General features: G+C 44.7%; 1 protein-coding gene across 2 annotated transcripts; it reads right to left on the bottom strand.

Moving 5' to 3' along the window:
* Window positions 1–1,008: 1,008 nt before the first annotated feature.
* On the bottom strand, window positions 1,009–15,036 carry SFPQ (splicing factor proline and glutamine rich). Of its 2 annotated transcripts, none has more exons than XR_008484075.1 (11): window positions 14,308–15,036; window positions 13,735–13,923; window positions 13,339–13,640; window positions 13,134–13,229; window positions 11,652–11,848; window positions 11,207–11,291; window positions 10,799–10,916; window positions 10,524–10,572; window positions 10,322–10,443; window positions 1,360–7,710; window positions 1,009–1,083 (listed from the first exon to the last, which is right to left on the bottom strand). XR_008484075.1 is itself a non-coding variant. In XM_054292514.1 (11 exons), the coding sequence occupies exons 1-10, from the start codon at window positions 14,929–14,931 to the stop codon at window positions 1,384–1,386; spliced, it is 1,803 nt and encodes a 600-aa protein (XP_054148489.1). In that variant the 5' UTR covers window positions 14,932–15,036; the 3' UTR covers window positions 1,009–1,083; window positions 1,360–1,383. The 2 variants fall into 2 exon arrangements, 1 of the variants encoding a protein (XP_054148489.1); XM_054292514.1 differs by having other exon boundaries at window positions 1,360–1,404.
* Window positions 15,037–16,936: the final 1,900 nt, after the last annotated feature.

The raw sequence follows: 16,936 nt of genomic DNA, 5'->3' as shown, positions 1-16,936 counted from the left end.
CAGACCCAGCCATACCACTCCACACTGACAGACTGTTTATTCACTGAATACCCTCTGGAATAAAACAGCAGTAATTTATAAAAATATTTAAATATTTTATTTTTAAGAGCTGTATGTTCCTGGTTCCTCTTCATTGCACTCAGACTTCTTTTTCTGCAAGTGCAAAGCACATAATTAGAGAGATTGTGAAAGAAAGACAGAAAACAAAAGCAGAAGCTATATGACATGGAATCACCATTCAGAATCACAGGCCATGTGCCTGCCTGAATTCTCAAGTATTCACATCAGATTTTAGATTAAATGAACAGAGTTCATGTATTTTTAAGACCAGATTGGCTTTGTGTGTTTTCCTACCCCACAGCAAGGAGCAGCAGTGACAAACCACAGAGGATTCAACAGGAATTCACCCATTGAATCCCACTGGCTTCACACCTTACAGTCTATTGTTACTCACCTGTGACTCCAGTTAAGGTACTCAGCATGTTGCTCCTCAAACAAGATTTTAAATATCTGAAGTTTCCCCTTGTAGTTTAGTGGCAAATTAGAGGGAAAATGTCATTAATTCCAGCTCTGCAAGTTGGTTTATTTTCCTGAACTGCTATTTGCTTCACTCCTATACATGCTGATTTATACACCAGGTTATTTTTTTAATTCATTGTTAAAGTGTTTCAGCAAATAGCTTTTTAACAAGGTTTAGTTGAATTAACATCTGAGAAGCAGCTGCTCTATTCTCCTTTTCCCATGCTGACAATCACCAACTGCAGCCTGAGTGCAGGAATGGTCATTTCTTGTTTGACCACCTGCTGCACACAAAGGACAGAATTTATTTGCTGCTGCAGGGCTGAAAAGCCTCAGACAATCATTACATTTTGGCTCTACAAAAGCAAAATGCAGAAACTTTTATATAAACTGAGATTAATCACACGTTTTAGGCAGGAATTACATAAACCAGCACAGGGTGATAGGCTAGCAAGCCCTCACAGCAGTGTAAGAACAACAACTACTTACTTGTCCACCTGTTCCCTTGGTCCCTCCACACACCACTGGGCACCGTGCTGGATGTGCTCATGTTCAACTCCTCAACTGGAAAAACATTCCCAAGTTATTACACCCCCAAGTGATTTTGAAATCTTTTGTACAAACCCACGTCTAGAAAGGTATTTTTAGCTGCTGCTGTCAAGATATCAAGCCCAGGTGGAGTCAGGGTGTTCAAGCCCACAGTGTGACAGCAGGGACTGTGTTCTACCCTACACATTTAATGTATCCATTTTTCAGTGATCCCCAATTCAAAGGTACTCAGTGACTGAACACCGAGTGTCCAAAAACCTTTATTATTTAATCCAAAAAAGCAATACTTACTTCCAATGGATGAGCACTCTGGTGTCACTCAGCTTTCATCTTCACCTAAAGGATAACAACTGAAGTTATTAGAGTCATACACAGCAAATTGTGACCATTTCAAAACTAACTTAAAAATAGGGTTTTAACATACATGGACTGATTAGTTATGAGGGGGAACTTATCAATTATTCCAAACTATTACGTGGAAGAATAAGGGGCAGAAATAGGCTAGCCTAAACACTCATCAAGAGCTGAAGGAATATGCAGGCAGTTGCCTGAAGAACTGCACCCTGAGCACAAACCATAACCCCAGTCTGAGCACAGTGAGGTTTGATTGCAGCCAGAGGTATACTATCCCTTATGTGAAGGCTTTGATTTCATCAGCTACTCCAACTCTGTGACCCTATTTGTGTCCTGTAGCAATGCCCTCTCTCTTCCCCTTCCTGAGGCAGTGCAGTGGTCCTGGCCTCTTGGAGCTCTCGTGTTCTACAGTAGAACAAGTGCTTCAGAAGCCAAAGGCAGACACTAGAGGTTGGCACTGTCACTGCTTTTATCCTCAGAAGGTTCTTCCCTCCTCAAGGCCTGCCTTTACTATAGCTGAGGGCAGCCTGCAATGGTGAGAGCTGGGGATGTGGTGCAAGGCTCTGCACAGCTCCAGTTGGGAGGCAGATCCCAGCATGGGCACAGCATGATCTGACCAGGCAGGGACAACTTCAGGCTTTAGTCTCCAACCCACCACCCACTGGGTTTCCTCAGAGCCCTCAGGAGCAGGACAGTTATGCACGTTTTGTTTTCTCTGCCATAGCAACAAACACCATGCATAAGGGATACTATATCTTTGTGCATCCTTTGAACACTGCAAATTCCCTGCTAGCCACACTCCTCCCAGCCCTCCCCAGTTAGCTCTTCAGTACTGGTGTTCAGAAGCAACATTTATAGAGATGGGGTGTTCACAGACCACTGCGGGATTGCACAGCCAAGTCCTAACGTGTCAATCATTACCTAGCAGCAATGACACAGCTGGGAGAAGGCCAATCCTCCCTTTTTTCCTTTTCCAGGCAGCAGCTATTTAACAGCCCCACTAGCTGGTATGGAGAGAATAAAAAAAATCTGAAGCTAATTAGCTGATTCCAAAACTTGCTGGTAGTGGAAGAAGCCAAGTGATTCCCCAGAGCAGCATACTTGGATGCATCCTTCCCAACATGCTCAGCCTCATTGAACATAATGGAACAGAACACTGGCCTTCCTGATCATGTCACTGCAGCTGGCAATGATTAACAGAGACATGCAACCCCATTACTGCTCCAGTCCTAAAACTACTCACAGGCCTCAGTGTTTAGCTATGGGGAGAACTGCAAGCAAATCAACACTTTGTATGCTTAATGTTACAATCAAGCCCCATCCACGCTGTGCTGTGCTCTCCTGCCAGCAGCAGGCTCTGCTCGGAGGGCCTAGCAGTACGCAGATGTATTCTGACACCACACTTCTGAGCTTCAGGTAAGCTTTTGAGAAAAAGTGTGTTTCACACACAGATAAAACCAAGATGAAACACAATGCAAGCACTTGAATGTCATTTCTTGTACCCACTTGTTACAGACTGACTTAGAGCAGACATGACTAAGTTTGCTACCGCACCAAGTTTCATTACTGCAGCCAGAGCTGGTTTGAGCCCCATGGTTTCAGTCACAAATTGCTTGCTCCAAGAGTGTCAAAAACCTGCTTAGTTCAAGTACGTAGAATGAGGCAGATGTGCCAATAACCCCTCCATGACATTCCTGCAGGTCAAGTATCCAGAGCACAATGGAAAAACTTAAAGTCAGATCTTGAGCAATGGTTTAAGATCATTAATTCAGTTTTGCTACCTGACAGCACAGTGGCTGCCAGCAGGTTTGCTACTGGATCCCAGTCCCAGGTAAGGATAAGCCATCACAAAATGGATTCAAGTCACAGGTAAAGGTAAACCATCATGAAAAGCCAAACTGACTTTGTGACAAGGTGTCACTGTGTGACCAGCTGGCATGGGCTACACTCACTGTGGTGTAACCAAAGACCTGTTGTCATTAACTCATGGTGCACCTGCTACTTCAAGGGTTCAATGGAACATGGAAAGGTGGCTACAGCAGAGGGCAAAGCTGTCCAGCAGATCCCTGTTCACCAGCAAGAGTCCTGCCTGGAAGGTAACAAAGAAGGGTCCAGAAGTGACAATAATACCAGAAACAAGTATGCAAAGCAGAACTTTGCAGAACAAGGGAAAACACATTACAGCACCTGTGAAATAAACTGAGTATCAGACAAGAGCCAGATCATTGGTTGGAACAAGGGACCTTGAAATTCAGGTTCAAGAGCTAATGCAAAAGAGCTGGAGATCAGCATGTCTGGATGTCTAGCAACGTAAGCATATTAATCCTGGAACGCTGTAGTCAGGAGTTCTAGTAATGAAGAGTTTAGAATTACATCCCAAGACTGATGAAAAATGAAATTGTACATTGCACTTTTAAGATGACTCTACGAGGCAGAAGTACAGAATCTCATCACTGTCAATTAAAGCAGAGGAATATATCAGGCTTGTCAATCAAAGTTTAAAATAAAGACTACTGCAATGTCCAATAAGCTCTATGAAACTCACAGGGATATTCAATCAAGCACTCATTTATGTCCTCAAAAATATTCTGGATCAGTCTCAGAACTGCTTGCACCGGTAGAGTGAGGTGACTCTCACATAGCACACACGAGGCAAGAGCAGTGGTTACTGACACATCCCCACCAAGCCAAGACTCTACACATGGATGAGCTGCAGATGGGCCACTTCATCACTACAGAAAGTTTAAACGTGTTCTTTTCCAGGCACTGAGAGCACCTAGTCAACTACTGAACTGAGTTTAAGATCACATTCCCTCTTCCCCACAGTGCTCACTTAAGGATATCTTCGTTACATCGGAACTAAGAAAAATCCACCCAAGCCAAGTTGTAAGTACAGAGGAATCGGGTCTGGAAATGCTCAGCTAAGAACCACAGCAAGTTATTTCTTGTCTCTGAACGAGACAAAAGCTTCCAACCGAAAAACCACACAGCTTTGATGCAAGCTCAGCATACAGGTATGGAGTGCTGCACTGTAATTCCACAGTCAGAAGTGTGATGTCAGAATACCCACAGTATAAGATTACATAGAAAGTCACCAAGTTATATGATATTGCTTGTTACCTACCTGGACGCAGTCGGCAATGAGAATCTTGGAGCAAGCAGGAATACTACATCCGGGTCCTAATGTCCATTGCCATTTGTGGTACTACGTTCCTCACAGTTATGAACTGCAGAAATGCTGGCTAAGTGCAGTTATGTAGCAGGCCACTAGTTTAAAGTGTAAATTGCAGTCTCAAACTCCAGCAAGAACTTGCTGCCACAGTAAATGGTTGCCAAGGAGAAGCCAAGAATTTGTCTACCACAAAAATACCACAAAATCTCAAAAGCATTTTCAATTTCTCATCAGCTGTATAAATGATTAGTGTATCTACGCCAGAAGGTAAGATTATTCTGTATTCATTTCTGAGAAAGTGTGAAGACATAAGTGTAACGATACCAGTTTCTACTTGCTGCAGTTTTTAGAGCTCTGAGTGTCAAAATGGGCTCAATTTTGATAAAACAAGCTAAATTGCAACAGCCAATGTCCTCCAAGTCCAGTACAAAAATGTTACGTGATCCAGACCATCCAAAAACAGGTCTGACCAGCAAAGCACTTTTCTGAATGATTTTAGAAGATTCAATTATATAAATCTGAGTTTATGAAAGAAGTCCAAAACCTCATAGGAATAGATCAAAGGAATGTCACTTTCTCGCCTCCCACATTTAGTAACTTTTATCAGATTTTAAAGTTGACATGTTTGCCAGCTTTAAAGACACCATCTTTAAAAGGTCTTGAAAAGAAGTTGGCTAGTTCATCATATGCCTGTTTAGTACATGCAACTCAAAGCAGAACTTGTTTTAGAAATTCTGCTTATGCAGCTACAACAAAGCCAGATTTAACCAAACTTTCAGATCTTTTGAAAACTGCCAAATCTTTCAAATATATTTACTAATCATGGTTTTGCAGCTCAGCTATTTTAATACCTAGCAACAGTAGCTTACGTACAAAACAGGGGTACCCAAAGAAAAGCTCTGTAAGGTACAAAGACAGCAGCATCCTTCACTTTTCCAAGTTACAGAACTATAAAAGAACATACTTTAGGATATGCACCAGCATCTCTTTTAATAAAGAATGACATGTAATCTGAAAAATAAACTGAAAAAATTAATTTAATGTTCATGTTTAGAATTCCCCACCTCGGACACCTTCACCTTTTGAGGGTGTCCCATGAACACCCTCCAGAAAAGATATTGTTTAAAACCGCTTCAATAATGCAAATTGCATCCATACTGCTCATTTGTAAACTACCCAATACAAGTAACTTCCAAATACTTGGGCTGCAGTTTAGGAACTGCCAATTTGGAATTTCCTCCTCATTGTTGTAGCGTGTTATCAACCCCCAAACTTTTCTGGGTCAGCAAAAAGCATTCACCAAACAAGCTGAATCACTCTTTAGTGAGCTTCGTGTTCCACGTCAGTGTTACCTGTATCAGCATTTCCCAACTTGCTATTCTGTCATTGAAGGGGTAACAGTACTTCAAGAGGGATCAGACATCTGTACCCTAAAACCCTGCAATCTGAAACTTAAGGTTTTAACCACAGGGAAAATTTAGCAGAAAATTTAGAATTAGCCAATGCTCAGCACGAGGAATGGAAGGATATTGGGAAGATTAAAGCTATTCACAGAACTCCAGTGGCTGGGGATCATGTGAAGGTACAGCCAAGCTAAGTTTACCTACTTTGTGCCAAGCAGGTTGATGTATCCTGCATTAACACTGAGGTATTTGACACTGGGAAGTCAAGTTCCCAGTTTACCTGGTACATTGTAATAACAAGCAAAGCAACTACCTTACCAATGAGTCCAGAATGCTTTCAAATTCTTCTGGGGCTTAAGAAAATGAACAGCAAACTAACGAATTCATCAGATCTTCTACAAAAAGAACCTTAAAGGGAGTTTATTTGCACTGTGTAGTAGTAACTCTTAAAACTCCAGATTCAGATACTACTTTTGAAGCATTATCTCCAAACATCAATAATAAAAAAGCGATAACCATCATGCAAGCAAGCTGATTGCTGTATTTTACATACAGGATTTTAGGATTTGCCCACCAGCTACACAATTTAAGAATAGTTCCTGCAGTCCCCATAATACAAATGATTGTATTCTGAACTAGGCAAATTAGTCCACTGTTAGCATGAGGACATAAGCAAATTAACCTTAATCACTCGAGTAACACTTCTGGTCTTTTTGCCAAGCAATTTCAGGCAGGTGTACAATATGGAGCAAGGCCAGATCCTGTAATCTCAAGACAGCTTAAGAGCATATAAATATCACATTAACAATCCTTTAGTGAGGAAGTCAGCCAATACAAGGCATTCTATGAATTTATTTTAAAATAACCATTGCTAGTCTTCTGCCTAAAGTCTTTGAAAGATTCCAAGCAGTAACTGCCAGGGTGGCAAGTGCTACCAATCCCACCACCCATAACTAAAATATGGAATTCATTACTGCACTGCTTGCATTGAAGCTTTAAATAATGTATCTTACAGCATTTGTAAGATTTCCATTTGCTTCCTTGTTGTAGCACAATTACTGCTCAAAAAATCTGCACCTACTGCAAAGTTCAGCTACAATTTAACCCAATCTTTGGCTAGAGAGGCACTGTGGGAAGAGATCTCTCTTCACTGTAGTTCCACACCCTGGTCTAGGTCCGACCTCAGCTCGAGGCTCTCAGGTTACTGTGGCAGGTGTGGTATTTGGCCTCATTTGTTTAACCACGACTGGCAAGCAGAGTTACTACATTTAGTTTTCTATTTATTTTAAGCACAGTAAAAAAAAGGTTGGTACACTTTGGGAATTCAGTGGCACAAGGTACACTGCCATCAAGTTAGGGACGTTATACATCAAAAAAACAGCTAAATTTGATTTTTTGAAACACTGCATTACATAATTAAATTGTACTCGCCCAAACAGACCACTTACAAATATTAGGTCAGTAAGTTTCTAACATCCATAAAAACGTAGCTTTCTTACTAAAATGCAAGAATTAAGAAGTCGGTGTCTAAACAAGACAGACAAAAACAAACTGGAATGAAACTACAGGTCACATCTAAAATCGGGGCTTTTTGTTTGGGGTTTCATATTCTTCTCTCCCTCTACCATATCCTGCTGGTGTTCCAGGCCCCATTCCTCTAGGACCCTGGCCACCCACGGGCCCCGCACCTCCCTGCCCAAAGCGTTCAGGACGCTATTGGAACAGAATGAACAGTTCATTATAAGTAGTTGATGTCCATGTGTGTTAAGTATATATTTTTAGAAGGTTCCGTAGTCAAGGTTCGTCGATACAATCACCATTGAGCCGATCCACAGGTACCGGGAACATAGAAAGGAAAAAAGGGTAATTTAAAAATTAGTTTATTGTAATACATGCCTTGAGGTATGTTCCCACTTGATGCATTCTCATACATCTGTTACAAAGAACAGATCCTCCCTGCAGTGCTAGAAATGTAAGCATTAGTGCAGATGTGAATTAACAACTTTTCCAAATGAGCTCTAGCAAAATTTTCAACCAAGTTAATGCAAATAGCTTGTGAACTTCTCACCTTTAGTGCAGTAAAAGCTCAGATTACATCACTGTCATTTCCAGATAAGCCTAATGAGAGAATGCAGCTCCAGTTGGCCGAAGCAGGAGCTGACATTCATCAAATGTAACAGAATGCCTACTCACCAGGACTGGCATGTGCTGTCTAGAGACCATGAGCTTTTCAAGATGGGGTTAAGACTACGGTCTGCTGACTAAACTGCAGAGGCCTTTGGCAGTACCAAAACTCATTGTGAGCACTACTGCATTGCAAGAAGAAAAAAAAAAATGTGAAAAAAGCTACTGACCAGTGCTTTACCTAACCAACGCAACTGCTCGAGCACAGACTGGCTCTTGTTCAAACCCAACGTACTCCGGAGCTGCTGGTGCTGCATCAGATGCAAAACGTGTTCCAAGCACTCAGTGTTTCCAGTTAGAGCAATGCACAGAGGGTTGTGTGCATCCAGGCAGTATCTCCCTTCCCACCCCACCTTCACCACAAGCTCTTGGAAAATTCACAGCTTCACAGCAATTGAAAAGGTTTCACACCAAGGTGTAACAGCTAAGTTACTCTGCAATAAAGCAGAGACTTCAGGTCTATTTACTAGTACCTCTAGTTGCATGTACTTTGTTCAGTTACTGTATTACTGGGTGTGATCAGCATTCAACCTACAGAAGTTACACATTATGAGGTCAAAGAGAGCTTTAAATTTTCATTTTAACCAAGATTCCCACTACTGAGTCACAGAACAATGGTAGGTGGTTTGTTACAAAAAGTATCTGCAACTGAAATTGCACACTTCAGAGCTCCTGACTCTTGAAAGTCAGCATCAATCCTTCCAAGAAAGGAGTTTCACAAATATTATTAGGTTATTTCTGCCTAATTCATGGCAGCTTCAGCTCATCTCCAGCTCTGTTTAAAGGTATCAGCCCAGGAACTGTGACCACACTGTGTGACAGAGATCCCCAACCTAAGAAACTCCAGGCAGTTAATCCACCTCACTGTCACATCTTTTGACCAGATCACATTTCAGGGATTACACAAGTTCAACATGCACCTGTTACCATGGTTTTCAGGAGAAAAATGTACATAGTATCCACCACACACTGCCTATCTGCTCACAGGAAGCTCAGGAACTGCTCATGTATCAGTAGTTATTGAGGTACCTTAAGGCCAACAGCACTGTCTACTGAATCAATGATGCTCTGGGAAGTTACCATTCCAAAGATATGTTCCCCAAAAAGATAAAACAGAAGGTATCTGACAAGCTACTATGGTAGCTCAGCTCATTAAGCCAGAGGCCTAAACCCACCCAAAAATCATTAGTTCAGCTTGTGCAGCAGGTGTACACCCTTTCAGGAGGGTGAACGCACACTGGTATCGCCACCTAAGCCAACAGATTCCCATCCTGCCCATTAAACATTTCTGTCATCTGCATCCGTGGTGCTTCAGTGTAGGAACACCAAACAGGCTCCAAGCCCAGCCACACGTGTAGTGTGCCAGAAATTATTGCAGTTTGGAAACATACCTCAGAACAGGAGATATGCTGAGTTTAACAGGCTCTACCTTTGTGTCATGCCCAACACAGGAAAACAGACCGGGCTAGCATTCCTTTGGGAGACAGGAACCACAAATGGCTACAGTCCAGTATAGCTGGAACATGCCTGAAGCTAAAAACCAGCATTTCTGCTCTTCTACAGCAACATCAGCACAGACTAAGGGATATGCTGTTTACCATTGATAATTTAAGTTTATCTGCTGCTGGAACAGACCTGAGCGCAGATTTTGGGCTGAACAGCACACCCAGACCAACATGCATCCAGCCTACCTAGGCTTGGAAGGGCCAAAACAGTGTTACACATTGGGAAGGAGAACAAAAAAATCTCTCTTGTCCATCAATACAGAACATCAAATTACTGAAAAACTACCACATGAAGTATTTTGATGAAATTTGTCAGATTCTCTAGAATTCGTAAAAAATCCTTCCAAGCCTAACAGTGACGCAGAATTTCCAAAGTCCAATGAAGTCAGTTAATTGCAAATATGCTTAAGAGCACATTTGAATCCACTTACAAACAATTTCTGAGTGTGTAAGCTACCATAAAGGTTATCAACTACTCTAGTGCTACACACTGCCACGTTGTCCTGTGTTAAACACCTGACAAGAGAGTCAGCAGTTAACAGTGATATTTCCACAACCATCCGAACACTGGAGAACTCATTCCCAACCACAACAACTCCCGTGTGCTAAGCTAAAGCCACCACAGGATACGTTACCATGTCACTTCCCATCATAGAACCACTCATGGCTGCTTGGCCAACTCCTGGATTAGCTTCATAACCTATGCCGCCACCACCTCCCAGAGGTGGAAATTTCTGGGCTGCTGAAGCATAAGGATCTAAGAGAGAGAAATATATAATCATATTCTGGCACTTTCTAAGTTAGCAATACAAAGTAATTACTTAAAAGGTTCTTTACCTCCCATGTTCATTGTGGCAGCACCACCCATTCTCATGTCTCGTTCCCTCTGCATAGAAGAAACAACTTTTAACTTGGATAATCATATAATCAATAATCACCAAAATCAAAACTTTCAGGAGACAAAATACAGATAAGGCAAATACTGCCACAGCCCATACACACACATAGTGCAATCACCAACCCAAAGGAAGCAAACACAGCCATGTTGAAAATACATCTACAAAACTCCTGAGCATGGTAACGTGACCCAAACCCACTACCAGGTCACTTACTGGATCCATGTAACCCATTCTACTATAATTCTCTTCCCTCTGTCTTCTCATCTGCTCTTCCATCTCCCGCTGACGGATCATCATCTCCTCCTCCCGCCGGCGGCGCTCCTCCTCCTGCCTGGTCACCACAAAGCAATGTTAAACCCCAGCAATGATGCACATTGAACACACACTAACATCAACTCCTCCAACAATATAAAGGCACTGAAAGGTTAAACTTCAGAACAAAAATATACTCTATGATGCCAAAATATTTAAGGAGAAACTTACACAGGAGTTCAATTTCGCAAACACAAACTGAAGCAGCAATGGTGTTTCTTGAAAAATAAAAACTTTCATATGTAAGTAATTGAAAAAAGAAAAAGGTCAATCTAATTTTTAATAAAATCCCATGAAAGCCAAACTAACCTCAGCTGAATTTCCTTGCGTTTCTGCATTTCCTGATTATGAAGTTCTTCCATCCGCCTCAGCTCCTCCTGGCGCCTCATGAGGTCTGCAGGAATGAAGCCTGTGAGCAGCTTTTCCACACAATGTCCCACTTTAACTACATCTGAATTACATCTGCACTGGGGCAGAGAGAAGTACATTCCAGTGTCACTGTTCTTACCAATACACCACTGAAAGTACATTCCAGTGTCACTGTTCTTACCAATACACCACTGAAAGTACATTCCAGTGTCACTGTTCTTACCAATACACCACAGAAATTTCAAAAAACTGCCAGTTCCTCTTTAACTCTGAAATTCTTAAGTTCACAGTCAGAGGCATGAATTTCCTCACTAAACCATTCAAGAGCCATATACTAAAGCCAGCACTTAAAGCAAAAAGACAGAAAGAATTCTTATCCCGTTACCTTGACGCAGGAGGTTTGCCTGATGCTCGTGATAAGCATCTTCCATCTCACTTTCAAGTTTGTCCTTGGCATCTTTCATGTTTTTTGCCACTTGCTCTCTCTGCTGCTTTTCCATTTCATCTAAAGATTTCCACCTTTGAGAATATTCAAATTCAAAACTGCCAGGCTGAGCAAAACGGGGAGGAGTCTCTCTTTCCCTGCAAAAGGAAGATACTCAGAGTGGGCAATCCTGGAAATTCAAGGTCAGTACAAGATCATGACCAAAATAACTGAATTATCAGGGAACATCAAGGACACCCTGAAAACACCTGACAACCACAGAACTGGCTCTGATGGAACTGCTGCATTTTATATACGGACAACAGCACTGAATACAAATATTTATCACAGCACATGTGGAGATTCCTGCACTATCACATCCAAGCAAATCTTCAGAGTGTTACTGCTTGTTTGCCTCATTTTTAACTGTCTTTAGACACTTCACTGCTGACAATTGCAGGTGGAAAATCTTCAAAAAAAGACAGGCCTTTGCCCAAGCAGGGACAATCAAGGTGGAGTTTTCCAGTGCCAAAGCACTCTGTGTCAAAGGCAAATAACAGCCTTCACTTTCAGGGAAATAATTATAAAAGTGCCTGAGGGCCAACAGGTTGTTTTGTCATATAAATAAACTCCAATTTAAAATTCAGTAATTTATGGAACAAAATTACCAAGTCCAAAAGCTTTCCATGCATTACCAGTATGGATTACTTCAATGCTTGGAACACCACATTAATCCACATTGTTCTCAAAGCTGCCTCTAAACCACTTACAATTTTTGATCAAAGCAAGGAATTTTGAGCTCTAAGCCAAGCAAGACTGACTGGATCTCCCTCCCTGCACTCCCTTTTGTGATCTGAGAAAATATAAAATTCCTACAACAGGTTTAATATACAGATTCTAACACAAAACTGCTGTTACAGAAAATATTTCGCTAAACTCTTGAATACTCCTCTAGACTCTTTGTTCCTTTACATCAGAAGTCAGCTCATAAGGCAAATCCACATGCAACAAGTTTATACAAATCAGGCAATGAGTTTAAATTGTACTTTGTTTCTCATTTCAAACTATGAATGTAAATTTTCAAGTTCCCCATGGGATCATCAACCCGAGACATGCCTTAAGGGAGACGACAGCTTTTAACAATAGCATGAAACAGTTCAAGTCTGATTTTTCAAGTTTCTACATATACCAAAAACATGTGTCAAGCTGCTATTTCTTTGTACGACAATGCAGAAAACTGCTTGTGTAACACTTCGTGAATACACTAAACAAATCACTGTTACTTTAAACTATGAACAAACAAAAAAAATAAAACCAAGAACTGGCAATACAACCGAAAATCTAAAGCCTGTTTCTGAAAAATTTTCCGTATTCCTCAGTGCCAGGGACAATACCACTTAAAACATCATTAATGCCCGCTTTATATCAAAAAATAGTGCCTACTTTTGATACATCGGATTCTTCTGAGCAAGCTTTTCTGGAAGACCATCTTCATCATCCAGCTGTTCCAATGGTTCCACAATAACTGGCCTGGGAGTGCTGAACAGAAAATACTCGTTTTACTCCTCTAAAAGCCCTTATTCTGAACAACTAGAATCCTACAGTCTTTATTCAGCTTAAAACTAAAAGATCCTGACAAAGTACTTACGTTGTCAACAAAAACACGCCCTCAGTACACCGTTCAAACGCTTTCCTTGCAGCTGGCTTTGATGCAAACTCAACAATGCCTTTTCCTGTTGATCTACCTCGATCATCTACAATCACAACAGCTCTTTCCACCGGACCGAACTGGGAAAAAGCCTCCTCGAGCAACTCGTTGGACACGTAGGGCGAGAGGTTCCGCACCGACAGGGCAGCGGCGTGAGTGGCAAAGCGAACGCGGAGCTGCCGGCCCCTCATGGGGGTATCGTCCAACTCTGCCTTTGCGATTTCTGCAAGAGCTCGAGATTCCTGGGGGAAGTGCAAAACCCAGCCTTAGAAAACTAACCTGTACATCACCAAACCGCGAGAACGAAACGGATGAACACACAACACGAATGCCTACCAATTTAATGAATCCAAAGCCTTTGCCCTTGTTGATAAAAACCTCTCCCGGCTCCCCGTATTTGGCAAACAGTCTTTTAAAGTCTTCATCTGTGATATCAGCAGGCAAATTCCCAACAAACAACCGGCAGCGCTGTGTGTAAGTCTTCTCCCCGGGCCGCCTCAGCAGAGAGAGGTTCGCTTTAAAGCCCTACAAAGAATCAGACCAAGCTATCACTGAGTGCTACACACAGAATTGCGGGGAGCCCTGAGGACCCCGGACAACCCAAACCGCAACGCCGGGACCGCCCGGGCACTGCGAGGGGATCCAAACCGCAGCCCCGTGGCAACGCGGAGAGACCCAAACCGCAGCCGCGGCACCGCCGGGGGCACCGCGAAGGAACCCAAACTGCAGCCCCGGGCAAGGCGACGGAACGCAAACCGCAGCCCCGGGGCCGCCCCGACACCGGGGACCGCTCGCATCCCGCTGAGGCGCCGCCGCCTCCCCCCGCTCCTCCCCTCAAGATGGCGGCGCGGGCGCGCGGAGCCGCCGCCATCTTGTGCCTGAGGGAGGTGTGGGGGGGCCGTGACTCACCTCGTCCGACAGCTTCTCGCTCCTATCTCCCGAGCCCTGTTGTGACCCGAGGCTCTGCTGGCCCTGGTGCTGCTGCCCGCGGCCCCGCGGCTCCCCGCCCGGCCCGCCGCGGTGCCCCGGGCCGCCCTTGTGCGGCCCCTGCTGCGGGCCGCCCGGCCCCTTGGGGCCGCCGCCGGGAGACTGTCCTTGTCCTTTCTTAGGGCCGCCGGCCGGTGTGGGGCTGGGGCTGGGCTTGGATTGCGGCTGGGCACCGGCAGGAGACGAGGAAGGAGCCGAAACTGGCGGCTGCTGCTGTGGCTGCTGCCCCGCGGGAAGCGCAGAGGATGGAGGCGCTCCCGCCTGGCTGCCGGTGGGTCCCGCCGTGGTGGCGGAGGCTGAGGAGGATGAAGAAGGCGGAGCAGAGGTGGACGTGGGCGGCTTCGGCGGTTCGGGCTTCGGGCCTCCTCCCGGCGGACCTCCCGGGCCTTGCGGGCCGCCCGCCATCGGGCCGCGGTTCTGTCCCATGCCCATGCCGGGCGGCGGCGAGCGGAAATCGTGGTTGGGACCGCCGCGTCCTCCACCGCCGCCACGCCGGTGAAACCCGCCGCCACCGCCGCCACGGCTACGGAAGCGATCCCGCGACATGGTGTAGCGGAGGGAGGAGGCGGAGATGAGAAGAGAGCTCCGGCCGCGGCGGCTGCTGCTGCTCAGCGCCCGCTGCGCAAAATGGCGGTGAGCTGGACGGCCTCGCCGCCGCCTTTGTCCGCCCCTAATATAGTACGCCCGCCTCCGGAAGCCCCCCTCCTCCTCACCAGCCAACCACCGACACCAGCGGAGGTGACTGACAAGCAAAGTGACCAATAGCGTGTCGCAACTCCGCTAACTCTTTGATCTCATTGGTAACGAGCCTGCCCTCTGTCCATTGGCGCGTTTGACCGCCGACGTTGGCACGGGCCGGTCCGTTAACCCCCCGCGTGCTGATTGGGCAGTTTGAGCGGCGGGCGGCGCAGTCACGGCGCGAGCGCGGCTCGTGATTGGCTGGCTCGGCTGTCAGTCAGGCGGAGGCGCGGCGCGGGCCCGGCTGCGCGGCGCCTCAGGGCGCACTCAACCCTGGCTGCGGCTGGAAAAATGTCAAATAAACGTAGTTTCAATTCCAGTTCGCTGCTCTGAAACCCAATCTGAGATAGTAAATATCCGATTTGTGCATTCAAGAGTGGTAGTGGAACCCCGGCGCCAGCATAGGGAGTCACGTTCAGTGTTTTGTGTGAAAAGTCGGGCAGGGAAGCACCTAAAAGAGCCCTGATTTGGGAACAGCGATCCGCAGTTACTTTCCAGGCGCCCCAGGAAAGCAGGATAGAGCTTGGTGCGAACAAAAAGTGACGCCAGCTCCCCAAAATGTCCACGGTGCATTGTGAGGTGAAAAATAAAGCAGCTGTAGCAAGACCGTAGCGGTTACAGTCCCGACATTCCATGTTCCATTACAGAAAACAGACCAAAAGCACATTCCAACTCTTTAGTGTGCCTGCTTTCAGCAGTGCCATTTTTATACCTCCCCTTCAGCAGTGTTTCCATCCATCCCCCTCTCAAGCTCCCAGCAATGTTTCACATTCAGTTTCAGGTCTGAAATTTAAAAAATCAAACCCCGTGTGAACCTAAGGGAAAGTCCCACGTTAATTTCACAGACCTGAACTGTGCCAGTGCTGTGGTAAAACATCAATTGCATGAATATTTCTGACACCCTGGGGAAGTCAAAGGTCGGTTTCATTCTTCATTGAATCACGGAATTACAGAGAAGTTTGGGTTGGAAGGGACCTTAAAGCCCATCCAGTTCCACCCCAGGGACACCTTCCACTATCTTGAGTTGCTCCAAGCCCCAATGTCCAACCTGGCCTTGGGCACTTCCAGGGATGAGGCAGCCACAGCTTCTCTGGGCACCCTGTGCCAGGGTCTCCCCACCCTCACAGGGAATAATTTCTTCCCAAAATCCCATCCATCCCTGCCCTCTGGCACTGGGAAGCCATTCCCCTTTTCCCTTGTAAATTGTCTCTCTCCATCTTTCCTGTCAGCTCCTTCAGGTCCTGGAAAGAATCAGCTCTTCCCAAAGTTTTTTCTGCCAGCTGAACACTCCCAATTCCCTCAGCCTTTCCTTGTAGGATAGCAACAAAATAAATGTCTCTGTGGGTTTATATATTTTAAATTAAAAAGGAGCCACAGATTGATTCTGGCCCTGAATCAGTGTTATACTGCCTGTGGGACTTCAGCCACTTCCAAGCACTGCAGGATGGAAACTCCAGGTTGTTTTAAAATGGATTCTGGCCCTGCTGCCAGCAGTGAGTGTTTCCACCACGAGGTGTCTCAGAGGTTAAATCACTGCAAGAACAAATTTGGGACTGGCTCTTATCACAAACTAACAACTGGCATCTCCTTGCTGTCACATCTAGTTCTGTCTCTTCAGGAAAAAATAATATTGAGTGGAAAAGGGTTGAGTTTGTGTTGTGTCTTAAGTATAAATGAACTGTATTTTCAGGAGCTACTAATTTTTATCATTCTTCAAAAGAGATAAAGAGTATAATTATTCTCCTAATTCTGCAAAAATTGGCACAACAAAGATCAGAACAGAAAAAGGGAGCTCAGATCTCTGCAGGACCCA

The sequence above is a fragment of the Melozone crissalis genome, unplaced genomic scaffold (genome assembly GCF_028551555.1).
Source record: "Melozone crissalis strain CALT ecotype California unplaced genomic scaffold, PUWL_Pcris_2 ptg000111l_1, whole genome shotgun sequence".
Lineage (NCBI taxonomy): Eukaryota > Metazoa > Chordata > Aves > Passeriformes > Passerellidae > Melozone > Melozone crissalis.
Note: the sequence above shows the minus strand (reverse complement) of the source record. Positions and strands in the feature narration are given on the sequence as shown.

What these genes read in the sequence shown, in the direction of transcription:
- SFPQ (XM_054292514.1), bottom strand. Translation starts at nt 14,931, where the DNA reads ATGTCGCGGGATCGCTTCCGTAGCCGTGGCGGCGGTGGCGGCGGGTTT. An exon ending in GCGAGAAGCTGTCGGACGAG is followed by an intron (nt 13,924 to 14,307) that starts GTGAGTCACGGC and finishes GATTCTTTGTAG; the next exon opens with GGCTTTAAAGCGAACCTCTC. An exon ending in TGCCACAATGAACATGGGAG is followed by an intron (nt 10,444 to 10,523) that starts GTAAAGAACCTT and finishes TCTCTCTCTTAG; the next exon opens with ATCCTTATGCTTCAGCAGCC.